At 42.1% G+C, this 22332-nt stretch overlaps 1 protein-coding gene across 2 annotated transcripts in view; it reads left to right on the top strand.

Annotated features, from left to right (window-relative positions):
* Nucleotides 1-22332, top strand: part of LOC121945257 (nectin-2) — a 93118-nt gene that overhangs the window by 47841 nt on the left and 22945 nt on the right. The window contains exon 7 of one of the 2 annotated variants that reach the window (XM_042489348.2): nucleotides 933-5939. The exons of the other annotated variant lie outside the window; for it this stretch is intronic. Coding sequence (XP_042345282.1) covers nucleotides 933-1513 — 581 coding nt within the window. The 3' untranslated portion in view covers nucleotides 1514-5939. Of the gene's footprint in view, nucleotides 1-932; nucleotides 5940-22332 lie in introns of those variants that run through there. 2 annotated transcript variants of the gene reach the window in all.

The following is a 22332-nucleotide window of genomic DNA, read 5'->3' as shown; positions in this document are numbered from 1 at the left end:
AAACACTGTGTATTTGATGGTGGAGGCCTAGTTTTTCTTATATACCCTCCTCAGCCAGCTTGCACTCTAAGGAAGACTTTGTTTGATTTAAAATGAACTTAAAATGGCTTCTTTTCATGTGTGTGTAACATGGCAGTTGTGACTAAACCAATCGTACTTGAATAAAAATGGACACGCGAAAAAAAGACCGACATGCGCTCGAGCCATTGCCTTTTGGTTTTCAGAAGCGAAGGGGTGCCAAACTGTCCCCCTGCTCTATGCTCATGGCTTCCAGGAAGAGTTGTCATTCCGCTGTGTCACTTTGTCACTCACTCACTCCTCCTCCGCCTCCTCCTCTTCTTCATCTAATTTCCCAACCCTCCGCTCCTCCATCCATCATTATCCTCCTCCGCTGCATGGCCTCCACCTGTTCTGCCCCTGCACACGCCATTCCCTGCTCCCTCGGAAAATGTGCGCGTGTGTGTGTATGTGGCTTGCACTTTTTACCCCCTGCTGCTGCCTTGCCTTGTGATTTGTGGGGAGCCTTGGACGGACCCTGGCCGTTGAAGGGCAACACGGGGGGAAACGTGGCTGCGACGTTGTTGTGACGTGGCTGTGGGAATGGGGACAGGAGCAGCTCTGAGGGAGAGGAGGAAATGTCAGTGTAGGAAGAGGCTCAGCACTCACACACACACACAGACACACACTTTTGACTGTACTGACACCTCAGCACTCTTACACACTTGACTGAATACAGTACAGGCCACTGACATCATCCAACTCCTACCTTTCTCGTTTTTCCTTGACATTACCCTTTCTTCCTCCTTTTTTATGCTGTCTCTATTTTCCCTCCTGCCCTCTTTCCATGTTTCACGCTGTTCTTTTTTTTCCCTTTTTCTCAACCATATTCCTTTCTTCCTTTTTCTCCCTCCCTGCTTTCCTCCCCCCTACAGAGCCCTCAGTGAACCCATCCAATGTCGGCGTGGTGGCAGGAGCTGTGATTGGCTCCCTGCTGGCCCTCCTCTTGGTCGCCGCTCTCATCGCCGTGCTTGTCACCCGTAGCCGCAGGCAACAACAAGGTTACCGTGCCAATGGCGGCAGCGACATGAAGACACGTATATTTGGCGGCGGCAAGAAGGCCAGCAAGAACGGCACGGGCACAGGCAGCGGGGGCGTTGGAGGCGGTAACAACAACGGGCCTGTCTATGTTTACAATGAGAGCTCCTCCCATCAGGGCCTCGCCGAGAAAAACAACCACCACCAGCCGCTCACCATGGGTGGCCGGCCTGAAGTTGTCGCCACAACGCCCACCGCCCAAGACATCCTTCTGAGCAGTGAATTAGATGACGCAGAAAGGAGGAAGTTTGACGAGCTGGAGGAGGAGGAGAGGTATGACCACTTCAGCGGAGGAGCCCCCATCCTTCAGCTTCGCCCACCGCATGGCCAGGACGATATGATTGGAGATTACCTGGATGATGACATGGAGTCCCAGAAGGACGGCTCCGTCATCTCACGGACTGCTGTTTACGTATAGAGAAGGAGAAGAGGAAAGGAGGAGGAGAAGAAAAATGGAGGGATGGAGGATTCCTCCCAAGGAATTTGTGGCTCTGGGGTCTTGTCCCTGTCTGATAGAGAAGAGAAAATGATACCACTTTTATTTTTGCAAATTGATTTTAAACATAGCCTATTATTAATCACAGTGCAACCCCAGAAATGGACTGAGGAGGGATATTTGAAAGGAGCATCGCTGTTATCTGGTCCCTACGAACTGAAAATCAAACAGAGAAAAGAAACAACCTGCCTCCCACTGCTTCTGCTCATGCTATCGCTATCACTGGGACCTTGACAAGGACTCTTGACAGACAGACTAAAAGAGAGAAACCATGTAGTGTGGGAGTGGGATAATGGAATCACGATACAAGCTTGGCTATAGAGGAGGCAACTCACTTGCATATTCACTCTTATCTTCACCAAAACAGTAGAAGTGGAAGAGGTTGTCAAGCAGTTACGTGTTGGCTGCTATTCTCAGTCCTCCTGTGGGAAACCTTTTGTTTTGGTAATATGACGCGCTGTGACAGCTGGTGGGTAGTTAGTAGCCGGTGATGGATTGGGAGGAAGACATTTTAAGAAACAGACAGTAGCCATCAGGTGATTTAGAGAAGATTCGTACGCTCGAGTCTACTGGCGAGCTTTCATTCTTCGCTCTCTCTGCCTTTCTCTCTAACTTCTCTGCAAACTTATCAGCGGCGCTTGAATCTACAAAATTTCAAAAGAACATTAAGACCTCGAGTGCTGCACAAACACAAAGGCAGCCGATCTGAGCAAAGTAAGTTTGCAGGAGAGTTTGAGCTAAGTTCTTAACAAGGTATTCACATGCAAACTTTTGTACTGTGCCTGGAGGTAAGGGACGGTAAACAAGAGACGAGGGAGTGAGGTGTAGCCGATCTGACAGGGTCAAGGGATAGAGAGAGGGATGCAGGAGAAGGAGAGAGGAGCACGTCTCTTCTTTTCTCTTCCTCCTCATCCGCGTCTCTTCAGAGCGCTCCTGACAGGCGGAGCTTGATTGGTAATGAGCCGTGAAGTCGCTCGCTTAGCCGGGACCAACAGATTGCCACCACTTATCGTTTATGACGTGGCGATTCCTCCCCCTCCCACCTCTATCTCTCTATCGCCTCTCTCTCCCTCTCTCTCTCTCTTCATCCCTCTCTCCCAGTGTTTATGGGGAGGTTATGATTTATCCGGTGGTGTTGAGGTCAGGGCCACAGAGAGCAGAGGAGTATTTTACTGCTCCTGATGTGTCAAACGCCCCACTTACTCTATTCCAGCCCGGCCTGCCCTGACATGCCAGGACTGACTAATCCACCTGGAGTTGCCATTTTCACTCCACTTCAGCACACGGACGCCTCCTCACACACTTTAGTAAATGGCCGGATGTAACAGAGCCCTACCCACAAAGTGCGACTGCATTAGGTTAGATAGATTTTCAATAAGATCATGTAATATTCCTTTCCATTAGCGGATATTGTTAAATGTAGTGAATTGATCTGGAGACACTAAAGGTTGCGTCTACAGCGAGGCTATGGGAGTCATATTGACTAACAGGCTACAAGCAGTGAAATGGCCCTTTATGATGCAGCTTCAGGGCTGATTGTCTCCTGACTGTTAATTTATCCTTCTAACGAGCCACCGGAGGCCAGCTCAGGCAAATATTGCTCCGTGGCTGCCGCATGCTGCTGTCTTTGAGGCTCAGCGTGCACATTTGCATGCGTCACTGTATCTATGTAGCCACTGGATGACTGTGATGGACAATCTTGGAGAGAAGTGCCACCGTAGCTCCTCTAATCATGCTTTACCCTGCCTTCTAATCTACTCCCCTTTGACCCACTGGGAATCTGGTGAGCGTAGCTCTCAGATGACTGTACTGCCCTCTTGCAAGGCCCGGCGAAGAACTGGGCTGCAGTTCGCTGCAGGTCATGAGGTCAAATGCAGGGTGACCCATAGCCAGGAGCAAGGATGGCTGCATTTCCTATCATAGTTGTTTTTAACCTTGAGCTATAGAGGTGAGAAACCCTCAGTGCAAGTGTCTGTGTAAGGAGAGGCCGTCCTTGTTTGCCATTGTGATGGCTGTTAACTTTCAGAGAGGCGGAGAGAGAGAACAGGAGAGGGACACAAGAGGCAGATGAGAAAAACAGAAACGGTGTTTGAGCACCGTCTAGCATTCTGTAAGCCAGCGTGTTCAATGGGATTATCGTCTAATGGCCTTAGCTTCTACATAAATGCAACTCCTGTCAACCTGGGGTACAGTGAATTTACTCAACACCGCTGATTTGACACAACCACTCAAAAAAAAAAAAAAAATGTATTACTTATTTTTGCACTTTTGTGTGTCACCGCTTCAAAGAGAAATATGAGTGTAATACTTGGTTTTCGGGGTCAAAATAAGGGACAAAACTGTTGTATGTACATTTTGGTGTGAGGTATCTGTGTACTATATATGTAAGCATCTTTATTTTTCTTGTGAAAATGTGGATATTTATGAAAATGTAAATATCAGATTGATGGAGCCAGTGTTGTGGAAGTAAAGAGGCGCACATGGTCGGCAAAGCCTGAAGTTCAAATGTCTCAGAGAGCATTCAGAATGTAATTTTTAATCTAATGAATACCTCGGTGGTTCGGGTGTTAAAACACACTGAACCGACTGAGGAGAGTTTACCTAAAGCCTAAGAGTTGATTTCTATCGGGAGGAAAAATTATATATGCTTATAATTTTTGTGTTTTGTTAGCATTGCCTGCATTTCCACACAATAAGCACACGGTGTTTCTTTGCACAACTGGCTTCTCCGTCTCCTTGACAGACATCCTGCGCAATGCAAAAATACCCACAATACTCATAATTTATCAGGTAGACCGTAACCGCACAAGCGACGGTCTGTGTTGAGTCAGCTTTGTGTGTGTGTCTGTGTGTGTGTGTAGTAGTAGTAGTAGTGTCAATGTGTGTGTTGTGATGCTTGGGGTGCCTTGAGACATCTCTCGCTGCTATTGGGGCTGTAACCTGAGTAGCCACCCTTTGTCACCACGGAAAACCGGCAAACTAAAGATATTATTGTGCATTTTGAAGGCACGCTCACTGGCACACGCTCACACACATACTGTACATACGCAGAATGCAGAGAAGCATTCGCCCACACACAAACACCCCTCAGTCACTCTCATTATGCTCACTCCCACAGCCAAACTGTGCAGAAGACACCTCATACCTGAAAACTCTGCCATCTCCTGACATAAGCCCACACAAATGCGCTCGCGTAGATGCACACAAACACTTCTTCTCTCTCCGCTTCTTGCTCAGTGGCTCTGTCAGGACATATACCGCGTCCTGTTACTGTGGAAAAAGCATGATGTGTCCCCTGCTCCACTGCTTTCCATCCCCCAAATAATCCAACCCTGAATCAGCGACCACGTAGCCTAGAACACGTTCAGGGACACACACCTTTCACCCAGTGTCAGAAAAACAAGCTTTTTAGGAAACCATTTGTCCGTTCCGCTTTTGTTCTACACCGGGGAACTCAGCTTTCAAAAAAATGCCACTGACTGCGCTGACCTGCTCCCCCCTTCTCGGATCCCTCAGAATGCTTTTAGAGAGTCACAACTTCCTACACATCTCCAAAATGTTGTTTTTCAACTTTTTCTCACTTCAGCCACCTACACCTTCGCGACCGCCTTCACAGACACACACGTACACCACTGCCACCCACCCGAGCACCCAAGTAAGGCTTGTCAGACAAAATGCTTTTAGAGAAATCCGCATTCCTGGCCCAGGTCTAGCACAAGGTTAGGCAGTCAAAATACCCAATATTTTTCTTTTCTTTTTTTTTTTTCCCCAGAAAGTCACATTTTCTTTCAAACATTTGATGACTAATCAAAGCCTTAACATCTCCCATCTCGCTCACATAAAAGAAGAAAAAAAAAAGAGAGACAACCTCCCTGTGTATAAAGTATAAATATATAAATATGTAGCAGAGAAAAAGATATTACTAATTTATGGTGTCACGTTTGTGTATTTCTCAGTGACAGCAAGCATGAAGGATTTATTTTCTCCTATTACAGTTTTCCCTCGTTTCTGTTATTTTGCAGTGCTTTATAATTTATGTTTTCTGAGTGCTTTATTCTTGACTGCTGCGCTGTGATTGCTGCCAAAACTGGCAAATGTGCTTATTCTATACAAATGAACTGTACACACAACAAAACAGTCTTACCCCCCAAGATGTGCTTTTTATTATCGACTGCTCTGTGTAAACGTTTATTTCTTTTTGTATTTTTCTTTTTTAATTTCAGATTTATTTTGGTCTTTTTGAAGAGAAAAATAAGGATTAGAAGTGTTGTCACCATTTTGTCGTGTCTTTCTATATTTTTTTGTATTTGGTTGCTATTATTAAAGATTTCTTGATTTTTGAAACATTGCTGCGTGTGGTATCTGGTTCTCCTTTTCCTTTCCTCTGTCTCTTTAACACTTGCGGTGAGCTCTGATGACTGAGGAGCCAGATTGAATAGAAGTGCCAGTCATTGATTCTCACTGATTAGATTTATGGATTAATTGATTGGGGTATGAAGTGGCCTCTCTGTCTCTTGTCACCCATCCTTCACACACCAGACACACCCCAACCCTCATGCTTGTTTGTCTTTTTTTTTTTTTTTCCACTCTCATTTCCTGGTGTGGTCGGTGTCTCGTTTCGGTTTTGATAAATCTGTGTGTGTGTCAACAGAGGTGCGATAACAGGCTTATGGGGAAAGTGAGCACAGGAATAGGAGAAGCCATTTTGTGGATTACAATTGTCCTGTACTCAAGCTCCACCTCCTCTCAGACTCTCTGATTCGTATATGTGTCCTGGTTGGCTGAAGTAAACTTGCTGCCTTGGTAACAGGTATGCAGGAGTCTGCTGTAGTTGTCTAAAGGGCACATTTTTCACCTGAGCATTCGGATTAGGGAGAGTGACGGTACAAAGAGCACACTCTTATTTCAAGGTGCATATATAATCATTATATTCGATGGAGCCCCAACACCTCTGAGGCGAAAACTGTACACACACTGAGTGAGAAAAAAGGATCGAGATGAGGAATGTGGTGCGGTAGCTTCAGTGGTTTTCCTGGAGGGAGGCAGTTTGTGTTTTCAGTTGGGGAATGTGCAGGCCAAGCTGAAACTCAGTGAATGGAGCGCCTCTCAAAGGCTGCATTGTTTGAACTCTGACTAAACCAAACTGGTTTGGTCAAATTTTAACAGAAGGGCACGTAGGGGGTTGTCCGTGTGTGTGTACAGGTCCATGTATGAACGTTCTGGCACGGGAGTGAATGTGTGTGTTCATGCGTGCATGTGCACCTGCCGTATTCGTTTTTTTACATACAAGTACCCCCTCTGTGTCCCCACCAAACGATACAATCAAGTTGTGCTGTGAACATCCTGCGACTGTGACAGTTGGTTTATGGTCGGTTATGGCCGCGTGTCCTCGATGTTTCTCTGGTGCTTTGATGCTGTCATGTATCTGCGTGTCATCCTGGCTCCTTGTCACAGTTAATTTTTGTTGCAGGCTTCTTCTGTCAATGCACAGCTATTTACTGTGAGTCCAGCCCACCATCTGGCCTCTCTAATTGCTTTGGATTTGAGGCTGGCGAGATAGAGAGCACTTACACACACTCGCCACACTCGCCACACACACACACACACACACACACACACACACACACACGCACACTCTGGCTCCTTTGGTTTTCTAGCTGAATGTAAAAGACTCGAGCACAGCAGAAAGGCTTTTAAGCTGCAGCTGGTAATGAAAGCCTGTGCAACACTTACATTTCGGTTTGTCACTGACGGAGGATGCACCTCCATGTGAAAGCAGTGACCCCGCAACGCAGAACCTGCCCTATTTGAGCTCCGAGCAAATAACCTGGATCTGAAGCCAAAGTGACAGCAGCTACGCCAAGCACTGCCGCCGTGTTCAACATTAGCTTACAGTGATGAGACATGGTGCGGTGCCCCTGGGCAATCCGGATAGCTGGTAGTGGCCCTGTTTATACCAAGTTATTTGTGTGTGTGTGTAGGCGTGTATTAGATGGAGAATGAGCATGTGAGTGTGTTCTTGGGTCATACAGCGTGCTAAAGGAGTATGTTCATGTGTTTAGGTGTCTGGTGAGTGCTTTGCTATGCTGCAGACAGCTCAGATTTCCACGGGATGCTTGTGCGGGAAAGTATTTATGAGCTTGTGTATTATCGGATTGTTTGGTGTATGTGTGTGTGTTTGTGTGTGTGTATGTACTGTCTCGCACATGCATGTTTGTATATGGCAGTATATTTAACTTCCAGCTTTGGCAGCTACAGCCACAGTGTTGATTAAACATCTGATGGTGTGTTTGTGTGTGTTTGTGTGTGTGTGGATTAGCACACAGACCCACTTTGGGCTCTCACTGCTGATAACCGCTAACACAATGCTCCTCATTTAACCTCTCACCCTCCGGCTCCAGACATAACTAATAAATCCCAGAGTGAGTGATGAATTGCCTGGACTGTTGCATGGATTTCTGAGTGATGGATGTGGTGACCTGAGCCTTCATAAGGATTAAAGCAAGCGTCTGCGTCTGACCTCAATTATTAAAGTAGGTTCTTGCATATTCTTCTTTGCTTTAAAGCGGCTGGCCTTTCTCGTTCTTGCCTGCGGTGAATCATAAGATCTCCAGCTGTGTGCGTCTTGCAGTAACTTGAATGTTTGTATCAAACATTGTATCTTTTATGGCTCATCTTTTAACTGACAGTGATATGTTTTTTTTAAAATTATTTTAGCACATTGACTCATAGCTTTTGGTACAGTACATACTCCTCCAGTTTAAGGACAATGATCCCAAGTATGGAGACAGATAATGTAATTAAGGAGTTTAATGGCCAAACCGTGGAATGCTCTTCACTGCCAGAGTCAGTCATCTGACCTCAGGCCGAGGACGTGTTTCATTTCATGGAGACTAAATTGAAGAATGCTCTAGCTCAGGCCTGACAGGACGTCACAAGAGGAGATAAGAACGTCTGGTGATGTCTGTGGGTTTATGACTTTTTTAGTCTGTTTTAACTGCTTTCTTTCCCCAAGTGATGTGGTTCGGGTTGCAGCGATATACCAGTTTTAAAGTATACTGTGATAGGAAAGTTGATGATTATCATACCATATACATTTGCTTATCTGCAATGTAAAAAAACAACTGAATGGAAAATCTCACCTTTATTTTTATTATTTTTAAAAGGAAGACTTCATTACTTCCATTAAAAAAAATGTTTTCAAGTCTTGGTTATAGTGATAACACATTTTTTCAACCAAAAGTAACCCTTTTCTTTTCAGTCTTTTAAGGGTCATTCTGACTGATAATAATACTAATTCTGTAATACTGTAATACTGTGAAAATAAAATTAACAGTGGTGGGAAGAAACCATGTACATGTACTCAAGTCCAAGACTTAAATATAATTTTAGTTACTTGTACTTTACTTGAGTATTTCTATTTTATGTTACTTTATACTTCTACTTCACTACATATCAGAGGCAAATATGGTACTTTTAATTCCATTTCATTTATTTGACAGTGTTAGTTGATAGTTACTTTGTAGATTAAAATTATTAATAGCGAATATAACTCAACTAATATATTATGATGTATTATTATGGGTCAAACTACCTAGCAGTATATTAAGCAATTAAAATAAGCCAAAACCTTTACCAAATGCAAAATTAATTGTAATCCAGAGATGTCAATTTTTTTTTAATTTTATTATTTTTTTAAAGGGCCACTCTGTAGTGAGTACTTTTACTTTTGGTACTTTAAGTAGATTTTGAGGCCAATACTTGTATATATTTACTTGAGTAAGCTTTTGAATGCAGGACTTTCATTTGTAAAATTGTGTACACTGTCGTTTTGTCATTTTTACTCAAGTAAAAGACCTTTGACCACTGGTAATGTGTAACAAGACTAATTCTGCAATCCCAATCACTTACTTTTTTCACTTACTTTCAGTTCAGCTGTCCTTGCAAAGTACAACCCCGATTCCAAAAAAAGTTTGGACACTGTTAAAGTAAAATAACAAACTACAGGATGCAGTGACCTGCAAATCTTTTTTGATCCATATTCAATTGATTACAGTACAGTTGAGTACAAAGACAAGATATTTAATGTTCAAACTGATAAACTTGATCGTTCATTTGTAAATATACAATAAAAAGCAACACGTCCCAAAAATGTTGGGACAGGGGCACGTTTGCCACTGTGTTACATCACCTTTGTTTTAACACCACTCAGTGAGCATTTGGGAACTGAGGACAATCATTTTTGAAGTTTGGAAAGTGAAATTTCTTTCTCAAGATTCCCAAGTGGGCCCCCCAAAATCTGAAAGATTTAAAGACTGTCTGTGTGGAAGAATGAGCCCAAATCCCATCTGAGCACTTTGAGAGTTTACTTTCTCCATACAGGAAGCATCTCGAGGCTGGTATTGCAAACGAAAGCTTCTCAAAGTCTCAAAGGCTTGAGTGTGTTTATTTTTTCTTCATTTTACATCATTTTACGTCATTGCACAGAGGGTTTATGGACTGAAATGTTACGTCTTCTTTATCAGTGTAGTTTAATTGAGTTAATGTCAATGTCTGATCTAAATTTAATGTGACAAATGTATAATGACAAAACATTTGACGCGTTGAATACTTTATTTCCCCCACTGTATGTAGCAAGGGATTTGCAAATCATTGCATTATGTTTTATTTACGTTTACACAGCATCCCAACCTTTTTTTGGAATCAGGTTTGTACATACTGTTGCATGAAGTATGCATACATTTGGGACTATAACCTAACATTGCACCTTGTACCTTGACCCACTTGTTTATATATTTGTTGAAGTCTGTGGTTCCAGATTTTAAGTTAAGAGTTCAGAGTAGCAGAAAAGCATGCTGCCTTGCATGCTGCAAAATGTGATGGGCTCAGTAGAACATGCTGGTGTGTTTGGGAAAGTGCATTTGACTGTGTTTTGGGACATACTAAATCTTTATCTGGCATACCTAAATTGTGCCAGTAGCAGTATTAGAACGTGTACTGTGAGGGTCTACAGCCACGTAAGCAGGTATATATAGCAGTAGAAGAATTATCATCATCATCAAAGTCAGGAAGAATCGTCCTCAAGGAACATGAATGTACAAGATTTCATGGCAGTCCATCCAACATTTGAGATATTTCAGTCAAGATCAAAGTTTTGGACCGACCAGCATGCCTAAAAATCACTACAGGAACTGGGTTGTTCGTCTGTTTGGATATAAACACCCTTAAAGAAGAGTTAAGGATGTCAGTGCTTAAACCTCAAAGTCATAGTAGTATAAAGTCTAAAGATGAACCACTGTCCTTGTCATGTATTTCATATATACGGTCTTTCCTTATGCTCTCTGACTTTGCAGTATTTCCCACACCCACCTCTCGCTTTTATTTTTGATATTGCTCACTTTCACCCTGTTGTTAAACTGAAATGAAATTAAAATCAATATTTTTTTTAAGGAAAGTAAGTGTGGAGCTCTGAATTTCACACTGTCTGAGCCAGTTTGTGACAAATCGGGGCTTGTTGACAATTTGGGATTCAGCATGACTAATTTGGTTTCTGACTATGGTTGTTTGTGAAAGTTAGATTAGTTTTTTTTTTTTTGAGGCACAGGTTATAGTGCTGTTGGCATTTATGTTTTTGTGTGTGTGCACATAATGTTTGCTTTTATCAACTGTCTCCTCTTAGTTTGGAGACTTTTATGGAGTTTGTTTTGAATGGATGCTGGAAAAGGCAGCAGCTTCAGGCAACAGCCACTCATCGACTGTTTACTCTTGAAACAGACGCATTACCTTATTACCTAAGATGGTAATGAAATGCAGATGAAAAATGCCACTTCCTCCTCACCTTAATACTTAAAATGCAGTGTCAAAGAATGCTGATCCTGTTGGATTGACTCACCAATTCCAACAAAAATGTCCCAAGGACTTTCCTGTCAAAGTAATGAAAGCATATTTTAAACAAGAGAGGGTGCTTTAAGACTCTGCCAAATGCATTCCTTCGATCCAGCCGAGTATTGTTATCGTGTCGAGCAAGGTGAATGCAAAGTGCAGAGGAAGTTACATTTTGTAAATAATCACAGGAAATTGGAAATTGTATCATTCCTCTTCCTCAAGCGGTAAATGATAACATCCGATCTTGTGGCTTCTGGTCATTCAGTTGTGTTCAGCTGTGTCTGACACACACACACACACACACACACACACACACACACACACACACACGCGCGCACACACACACACACAGTCATATAAATACACACTGTGGCAGACAGACAGGGGGAAGTGGATGCTCGTGTTTCCCCTGGAGGCCCCGGGGCGTTTACTCTTCCTGTCCCGTGCTGACAGGGCTGGAGGTAACTGGCTGGTTGCAGTGCATTGTTGGGCGGATGAGGCACGTCTCCCCTGGGGTAGCGCATGCTCGGCCTGAATGCTGGGAGGGCAGAGAAGGGCAGGGAGAGAGGTAGTATGGAGGGAGGGCAAAGAGGGCGTGATGGTGTGAGGAGAGTGAAGGGAGTATGAGATCAGAGGGCCTCGTGTATTGGCAAAAACTACAGAGAGCCAGCCGGCATATAAATTTAACAGTGACTAATGCAAGATTGAATAAAAGGGGAAAAGAGACGAAAGAAGTAGAGGAGGAGTCAGGGAGGATGGATAGAGCAAAAGGGCAAAAACCAGAACAGAGAAAGGGAGGGTACGCCTGATTAAAGATGAAGTGGAAGACGGCTGAGTGAAGGGAGGACGACGATGAGAGCTGAGTCGTTGCAGCTGTGTTGATTTAGCTCCTCACAGATCAGACCGCGTGAGTGTAAGAGGGAGAGAGAGAGGAAGATGGCGAAGAAGCTTTGAACGCCGCTGACCTCGACACACCTGCACAAACGCCCACCATCACCAGATGGAAGTTTTAGTGCGGGTGCATGCGTGTTTGTGAGTTGAATAAGCCCCAAAAGGTCTTCATGCTGTGACTTACCTGGAACAAATCCTGTTCTAGGAAATAGAAAACAAAGAACATTATGTGAATGCATTATGACCACCGGGGAGTTTAGCTTTGAGCTAAGTGTGCACGTGTCTGCGTGTGTGTATGTGAATGTGCGTGACTGTGTGGGTATGAATAAAAGAGATTTATATCAGGGAAAGAATGGTTTGTTGCTGCTCCTAAGAATAGATTCTGTGACGGAAATGATTTTGATGCTGTATGCAAGCCTCTGTGCATGTGTGTATGTGTGTGTGTGTGTTTGTCTCAGTTTGTGCGTATTTGCCCTAGAGTGCTTTGCAGATCAAATGCACTTGCTGTTTAATTCACCGTCTCAACAGGCAGCTCTTACAAAGTACATGCACGCACTGGCACATGCACGTCTGCATAACCTCAGATATAAACATACAGAATGAGAGATGAATATGGAGATAAAAACTAAAGTCTGCAAATATTTGGTCTCAGGGACTGGAGTCTTCTGGGGACTGCTAAGTCCAAAGGAAATTGTGGATGCTTGTGTTCACGTTCATTTGTGCATGTAACTGCCGTGCAGATGTTCGCCTGCCTGACAGTACGGAATGTGCATGCAAATGTATGTTTTTGTCTGAGTGGGAGTTTATCACAAATGTTTTCTGAGTGCTGCCGAACATCTAATGTTTGTGCGGCTCTGTGTGTGTTTTTCTGATAAGATGTCTGGAAATCGCATCAGAATTGAATTATAACATAACCCATGCTATGAGGTTTGAAATTACTCTGTGTAGTCATTATCATTGTGTATGTAATTAGGGTGAAATGGCTGAAATCACTGTCATAATATTAATAAGTTTTTGAAGTCTGTCACCAAGAGTGAAACCAAAATTACATATAAATGAATCAGTGTTCAATGGAATGAACACCGTCATGCATCAGACAAAACTCATAACAAAAACACCAATATTTTAATTCATTTTTAATAAGATTAGGTAAAACTTTTTATTTGGTTTGGAACAGGGCTGGGCAGTACATCAATATTATATTAAAATCGTGATATGAGACTAGATACTGTCTTAGATTTTGGATATTGTCGTGTGTTCAGTGTTGTAATTTCCTGGTTTTAAAGGCCAGACTATTATAGTTGTTTATAGTTGCCTTTTGTTTAATTACTTTCTATATTTACATTACTGATGATTATTTATCAAAAATCTCATCGTGTAAGTATTTGGTAAAAGCACCAATAGCCAACCCCACAATATCGATATTGAGATATGTGGTCAAAAATATTGTAATATTTGATTTTTTCCATATCGCCCAGATCTAGCCTGAAGTAACTATGTATTGAACCCAAACTTTAAATTTAAGTAATAGTAACATTTCAAATGCTGGTGCATTTTACATTGAATTATATAAGGCTACTTAAATCACCATATAATAATACTATAATACCAACATACTGTTATTGTAATTTAATACTTAATGCTGCAGTATATTATATCTTGATCACAGACACAATATGGCAATGTGTCATAACTGTATAGTGTGTGTATTTATGTGTACTGCACACATACATAAAAGACTGTATACCAGCCTCTCCAGGATGTTTCCATGTTGACACAACTGTTAATGCAAATTTAACAAATCCATTTAAATTCTATGCGACCTTGCAATTTATCATCACAACATTTTGCAGATATTTGGTGTGATTTTGTTGGCCATAGCAGTCCCCCTCATAACATAAACAAACTCACTTCTGAGTTTCTGGTTGTGAAGTTGCAGACGTGTGACACGAACATCTTACATTTCCAAACTAAAATTACTGCTAAAGACAGTGCAAGGCAGTTTTCTCATGTTGTGCACATAAGCAGAGGTTTTGCAGTGTTCAACGCTGTGTTGGAACACAAACAACATCCACTGACAAACACTTTTCTGCCGTTGCATCCAGATCTATTGCCTGTATTTAAAAACAAAAAAAATCAAGGTGCGTTGTCTATGGTTGGGGGGAACATTGGTGTATTATAAATAACAGTGCAGTTTTATTCTTACTGCAACAAGTTGCCTTAAATTTTCTTTTTTCTTATTTCAATTTTATTGCATTTTTATTTGATGCGCAAATTTCTATGCAAAAACAAGGCCTAAAAACATCGCAACATGCATCAAAATTTTTCAGAAAAGCTGCTTGAAATTAGGCAATCCCCCCAAAAGTCTGCAAAACCCTGGAGGGACCAATATACTTAGAATATATAAACACACAAAAAAACCTGGGTCAGTTTTAACCCAATTTGGGTAAACATACAACAGTAAAGTTTACTCAGTAGTCCCCATTGAAACCCCTGTGTCACTAATCACATCCAAATTAATGGATTATTTTGACCCAGTTTTTGTGTTATTTAAATTATTTCCATTTGGTTAATCAGCACCAATTCGTGGTTATTTTGACCCAGTAAGGAAAACATATATACACTGCTGATGGATCATAGATTAAACCAGCGTTGCTGGCGTTTGCTTTTATTCTGTTTAATGCTATTTTTAGTCTTTATATTGAGTCATCAGCTCAACCAGAAAAGTGACATTTTTTGTATCTTGCATTTATTATTCCTACTTATAGATTAAGATTCCACTCAGTGCTGATAATGCTTTAGTATAGATTTCCTGTGTTTACTGGTAGATCCAGCACTACATGTTGAAGTGATGGAGCCGACTAGACTGTGCGCCTTCATCAGCAGTCCAGCATGATGTTATCTGCACTGGCCGGTTCCCCTGTAGGGTTCAAGTCTTCTCTGCTTTCTTTGTTTGACATTAAATAACAGCCACAGTGAGGAAAGAACTGTCAAGACTTAACAAAATTGTGTGTGTGTGTGTCTTTGTCTGCTCATGTGCATGTGTCAGCTCCTCCTTTCATATCCACAAACTGCCTCCCCATTCATCTGTCTGTCATCTTATCTAGACATCTCTTTTCCTGTAATCACTTCTTCTGCCCCGTCCTCTTTTCTGACGCTCCTATCTTTTTATCGTCGACTGTGGACTAAATGTTAGAGGATTGTCAATCTGTAAGAGAATGGTGTGTGTGTGTGTGTGTGTGTGTGTGTGTGTGTGAGTGATACTACATCCAAAGCTGTCCAACCAGTCCTGGGGTCTAATCATTCCACATCCTCTTTTCTCATTTTCAGCAAATCTCCAATCACTTGCTACTGAACCCAGAGGCATCATTTTAAAAGGGAATTGCATTATTGATTTAACCCATTAATTATTGCTCCAAGACACAAGAATCTATATGCACGAAATGCTCAAAGCTGTTGTGTCAGACAGTGTGTGTGTATCTTTACATGTGTGTCTGTGCATCATGTAGAGACACTGCGGTGATCTGTGACCTCAGTGCAGCACCTGCTGGGGGTCTTCTGTATGTCTTTGGCCCCTTATTACCCCCTCCTCCCCTCAATGGTCACCTGTCACTCAACCCCACAGCCGAGGCATCATGGGTAACAGCTTCGACTCACAGTTGAAGTGCACTTCAATGTGTAATGTGAGAGTGTTTGAGTTTAGAAAATAGCTCAGCATTGCCATGCGAAGCACAGCCGTGCCGCACCGTCCCCCCGTCCGTTTAACTGTCAGCTTAGGGCAGCGATAGAATAAAATAGTCTCAAATGAACAAAAGGTCTTATCTTGGTGAAGGAAATTAAATGTTATTCAGATTTGCCGTTTGGCATCACAGGGGCTCTACGTGAAATGTTTACTAACAGGAGTCGATTATCGGCCTCACAAACCTGGATGCGATCTTTGTCACCTTGACAGTAATAACTGGATCATGCTGGCCACAGACCTCTGATCTGACCAGCCTGCCTTCAACGGGAGCAGCGGGCGGAAACATCGATGCAGAATTATGCTCTGTTCACTGTGTGTAATAGCCGGAACTTCTTTGTTGTTGGCCAACAACGGGGCAAAAATAGACGGCGCTGAGCACTCACAGCGTGCGTGAATGCAGGTCTCACATTTTGATTAATTTATGTTCCAGTACATTTCAGTTTTCCTAAGTCATTACCCTCCCAAACGACCGTCGTTCCCGGGGGATTCAGACAAACAAAACTCTCAGAAATAAGTGCGTGCTGTGGTCCAATGTTCATGTTTCTGCTTTCTTTATCGTCGTGTGTTTGTGTGGTGGTTTCCATGCTATCACCAGGAGTCCGTGTGTCATATGGCTCCCAGTTCCCAGTTATTTATCTGTGTATTACACACACTGTCCAGGTACGACTCGCAGGTCGTTTATCCTCCATCGCTCCCTACCATCCTGATATATGGAGCTGTTACATTTCTATATCTCAACACTCTGCCTGCAGAGCAAACACACTTGCATATGGTACAGTCTAGCAGCTGGTTTGTCATGGTGTGTGTGAAAGGGCAAGTGTGTGTGTGTTAACTTCCATTTTTCCCGGTCATTTATCCTATTTTAAGGTCCTTTACTCTGCTGTCCTCCTCTTAATACCACTTTTACTCTGGTGCTTCAGGGTTTTCTGTCGCCCAATTGCTATTCATTAGTGTGAATAGGTGGGAGAGGTAGAAAGAGAGGCAGAGTGTGCTTAAATGTACCTTCTTCCCTATTTTTAAGCTGACTTTATTGTAGTATTGATATGTAGGGCTGCAGCTATTTCCACTACGAATTAATCTGCAGATTATTTGTGATTCATCATGCTCTATAGATAGAAAATACACAATTTCTAGAAGCTCAAGGTGATGTCTTCATGTTGCTTGCCAGCATTGTCTCCTAGAAATTACAGTTATATTAATCTTTTAAAAAACACCTACTGCATTTCGAGGGAGATGTAATGCCATGCTAAGAACATTTTCTTTTAACATAATGCGGTAATGTTGCTTATTAAGGTACCTGGCAAATCATAGATTCTTGATCCTAAACAAAATATTCACTGACAATGTATTGCAGATATCAGCAAAATATTCACTAAAATCGTTTTTTCAGATATCTACAACATGTTCACCTACACCAGATATTGGTCAAATGTTCATTGACAATGTATTTTTAGATATTGTTTTCTGCCTAAATAGGTAGTCTTGCAGTCTTTTCATAGGTGTCACAACATTATTTGTTTCTTTTGATTCCCTTTCTATATTATCATTTAGCAATAATCACCATCTTTCCCTAACCTTAACCAAAGTGCATTTGTTGGTTAAAACTAAGTGTCTGGATGCTAACTGGAATTTCTGATGCACTTTATTCACTCACCGTTGTCCCCAGCCACCTCCTTGCAAAGCCTATGCAGTACTACTGCAGTACTCAAATGCTGTTTCTTTACCTAAAAGAAATATTGTCTTCTAACATAATCCAGGCAGCAATTAGGTTGCCACAACAATGCAATTTAGAAAGCACTTTTAGTGACAAACGTAATTTCCAGGACACAGGGTTGGACCATAGACTGTAAAAATAATGGACGTGGCTACCATGACATCACCCATTGGTTTGTTGACTGCCATTTTGAAGCCTCTGCGGTTGCCATCTTTTTATGTGTGCTTGTGTGTGTGTGTGTGTGTGTGTGTGTGTGTGTGAGAGACCATTTTTGAACAAGAGGCTGGAGCTGTGGATGAGTAAGGGTGGACCTGACTCAAAAACTGCAGCGACAGCCTGTTGCTCAAAGTGTCCCCGGCCTTAAATATTCGTAACTTGAAGCCTTTGAATAATGTAAATTGGTGAGTTGAAAAAAAATCATAGTTGTCTTGAATGTTTAAATTATCTATAAGCCAAATCAGATTTTTGTACCAGTCTGTAAACATGTTTATTTTTGCTGTAAAGCTGGGCATTTTAACACTGGGGTCTGTGAGGTTTAACTCACAACTGCAGTTTTTGGCACTATCATTTTTGCGTCAAAGCCTCAAAACAAACCGAAATACATAGTTTCCTACACACAGGACAGAAATAGCTATAAATCCTGACGATTTAGAAGCTGAAATTAGGAAATGTTTGGGATTTTTGTTTAACAAACCACCACAACAAATAATCAGTTATTAAAATAGATGCAGATTATTTTTCTGGCAATCAGCTAATAACTGTAAAATAGTGTTAAAATGAATTGGATAACAAAATAGTGAATATGGCTAATGCTAGATGACTTTCAGCATTTAATGGTGTGAGGTGGCATGCTTTTATATAATGGATAAAAATGTTAATTTTGTTGGCATTTTATGAGCTTCTATTAATTGCATGTTGGTGGTAGGCGCCTGTGTGTGTGTGTGTGTGTGTGTGTGTGTGTGTGTGTGTGTGTGTGTGTGTGTGTGTGTGTGTGTGTTTGTGTGTTTGTGTGTGTGTGTGTGTGTGTGTGTGTGTGTGTCCTCTCAGTGAGTAGGCAGCGTATAACTTGTCTTGGTGCAATGAGCCAGGCCTTGTATTAGGCAGGTTGAGCTGCAGGGGGAATTTTGTAACACTTGACCTGTTTCACTGAGTCATTTGTGTGGATGGAGAAAAAGAGAGAGGGAGAGAAGAAGAGGGAGAGAGGGAGAGAGCGAGCGAATAAGGGGAGAGGAGGGCAGCGGAGCGGGAGGGCAGCGTGAGTGGTTAGAGGGGGGATTGGAGGGATGAGTGACAATTAGAAGTGATTGAGAGAGAGGGAGAGAGAACAACAGCTGGGAGAGCCGGAGGGAGGAAAAATGAGATGACACTGCCTTCATATTTCTTCTTTCTTACTTTCTCTCTCTCTCTCTCTCCATCTCTTTCTCTCACCCATCTCTCCATCCCTGTCCTTCATTCAGAAGCCTCTCAGGCAGGCCTGGCTGAGCTGCCCAACTCCTCATTACTCACCCCGTCAACCTTAAAGGTCATAAGCACAAACTTAGCACTTTTAAATGCAAGAATATCAAACTTATTTATGTAACTCGTGGTGTCTGTATTTGGAGTGTTTTTGTGTATGCTCAGGCACATGCTGCTCTTTCTGTGCGTTGCTGCTGAAAATACTTGATGCCAGCTCACCACATAGATATTAATAGTGTAGTTTTTCATTTGGGGAGCTCAGCTGGTGGTCTCCTGCCTCAGAGGGAGAGTTTAAGCTGTATATCTGCATCACTGGCTACTTATTCTCTCTTTTCTCTCATCCTCCTGTCCTCACATTCCCTGCATGTGAGTGTGTGTGTATGTGTGTGTGCTCACATCTTTTCCACTTCCCTTTGGGCATGATGAGTATAAAGTAGTGGTAAGGACAATAAAAGCCGTATTAGAAAATGTTAGAGTCAGTTCAGCCAATAACAAAAAAGCATTTTAGCTACATTCACATTACAGCTCTTATTGCTCAAATCTGATTATTTCCCCAGATCTGATTTTCTGCCAAGACTGTGTACATTCATGTTTTTAGTGACCTATATCTGACATCAGTGTGAACGGATCGCTGCCCTGAAACACGTGCATGCAGCCACTAATGTCACACAAATTCATGTTGGAATGACAACAGAAGACATCACATTTCTGAGACATGGGCATTTGGGGACAAAATTAATGACATAGTGGTGCAAGTTTTATTTCCCAAATGATTTTCAGCCGAGGTCAGATGACAGTTTGTCATGTTATGGAGAGGACTTCCAAACTTTCTGAAGGGCAGTTTCTCCGACAGCATTTTCCCAAAGCAGGAGCACATTGTAATTATTATGCAGAATAATGTCAATTGGCCATCTGACTATGGTAGAGTCACAGTCTCACTAACGAGGAGTCTCTTTCTGAAATCTCCTGAGAGGTTACTTGTTGCCGGAAAAAGATGGTGGAGACATGAGTAAGAGTTGGAGAGAGAAGCGCCAGTATTGTAGTAGTGTGTAATGTTTGCGTGCAGCAAGTCTCAATCTCAATCTTATCTAAAAGGTTTTCAGTTTCACGGCTGAAAATTTAGCTGATTTCAACAATGCGAAAAAGTCTGAAGGTTTCAGAATGAGACTACTCCTTTAGCAAAACTCGAACACAAAAAAGAACAGAAAAAAGGCTGTCTTTTCTATAATTTCGTGGACTGTTGTAATAATAATCTGAGCATATTAATGGTTAAAGCAAGCACTTTTTATGGAAGTAAACTCACTGGGCGCACCAGTACAGAGTGATTACATTTTGCTGCTGCCGGTTGTAGCACGCTCACTCAATATTTGCTGGATTTAAAAAATAGTTGTTCCTATGAGCCACTTAGACACAACAACATGGCAACATAAGTCCTTTTTCTACCAAAAATTTTGGTATAGTACCTTTAGAACCAAAAGTAATCCCTACCAACATGTACCTGGACCGTAGAAAGGTTTAGCGTTTCCACTGCAGACAGTAATCTTAAAAGTAGGCGGGATGATTGTCTCTCAATGCTCTGTCCAGCTTTTGCTGCATTTCCTCCTCAAAGGTGATACAGAGGGAAGTCTGCACCTCGTTTATCATCCACAGAGGGTGGTTGCACGTAGACATTTTCGGAACAAAGTGAGGTGAGGGTTAAATTTTAAATTTAAACATCAAGCTATGTTGCACTAATTCGTATATTGAGATCCAATCACATTGCGGTCAGAGAATGTTGATTAAGTACTGGTGCAAATGCAGAGGCTATATGATAATGTAGTAAGATACAGATCACATGTCAATGACAGGTGTAACTGACGCCTCAGTGCTGTGAGCTGTGTGCTGATCTGTTGTATAAAGGTGGCTGTCGAAACCTCAGATACAACAGAAATAAAATCAAAACTTATTTCTTCCACTAAAAGTAAGGAAAAACATTTTTTTCATCATTTGGGTCAACGGTGCTTTAATACTTAATATCTTAAACATTGCTCTCCCACAGGTGGGTCAGTCAGCAAAAATTTGCGTTGTGCAGCCAAACATGATTCAGACTGAGAACTTTATTTTTTTTATCTGAGTTGAAATCTTAAAATCTTAAAAATCTTAAAAAAAAACCCCAAATATATCAAACATCATCAGGAGCAGGATGATGTATAGATGTTAGACAGAGAGGGATTTTTTTGAAGCCCTCAAGCTACGTAAGGGGAAATTAAAGGGTAAAACTATATGTTAGGGAATTAAATCATGTGTCAGATGCTAATATAGTTTCTGTTCTTTTGCAAATGCATCTGTGTTGGGGGGAAAAGTTAAAAGAAATGCACTTGCCTCACTCCCCTCTCTTTCAAATCTGCTTTCATTACCCTCCTTGTCCCCCGATCTCCCTTGTCGCCTACTCTGCCACTCCTGCCACAACCGCGTATAGTACAATTGTAGCCTCTCAGTACTGGTGTGACGGCTGGCGTGGCGACTTCTGGCTGCAAGCACATCATCTGGTGCTACAAGGGCCTGCCGTCAGTCGAAACAGAGCCTGGTGTTTGGTGACATTTAGCATTTTACCGCAAAAATTATGCATCAGTGTTGACATTCAGCCTTATGCATAAAATTCATGATGTATGTGGCACTTCCTGTAGGCGCTGTGAGAGAGAGGCAGGGAGTATGTCACAGCTGAGGCACGGACACACACAACATACAAACTCATAATTCAATAGCTCTGCTGCATACACACACTTAGAAAAATAAATGTCCACACACATCTTCATGATACTAGATTATCAAGGTTTATGAATGCATTTGAAAGTCATGTTTTTCATGTTGCTCTCCTTTCTTGTTTCTTCATTATGGATTCAGGACTGGTCTACACACACACTCACACACATTCCTCCCCACGGTACTTCACTTTATTCATTCTTTGCAGATTAATTCCGGGACGACACTTTTTATGATCCCCAATTTATGTCAGCAGTCAGGCAGGCCTCCCCTCTCTGCTGCGCCTCCTCTTATCTCCTCCGCCTCATGTCT

This window comes from Plectropomus leopardus, chromosome 11 (genome assembly GCF_026936395.1).
Source record: "Plectropomus leopardus strain MGB_pleo_1.0 chromosome 11, ASM2693639v1, whole genome shotgun sequence".
Taxonomy (NCBI): domain Eukaryota; kingdom Metazoa; phylum Chordata; class Actinopteri; order Perciformes; family Serranidae; genus Plectropomus; species Plectropomus leopardus.
This window is presented reverse-complemented; position numbering and strand designations above follow the sequence as displayed.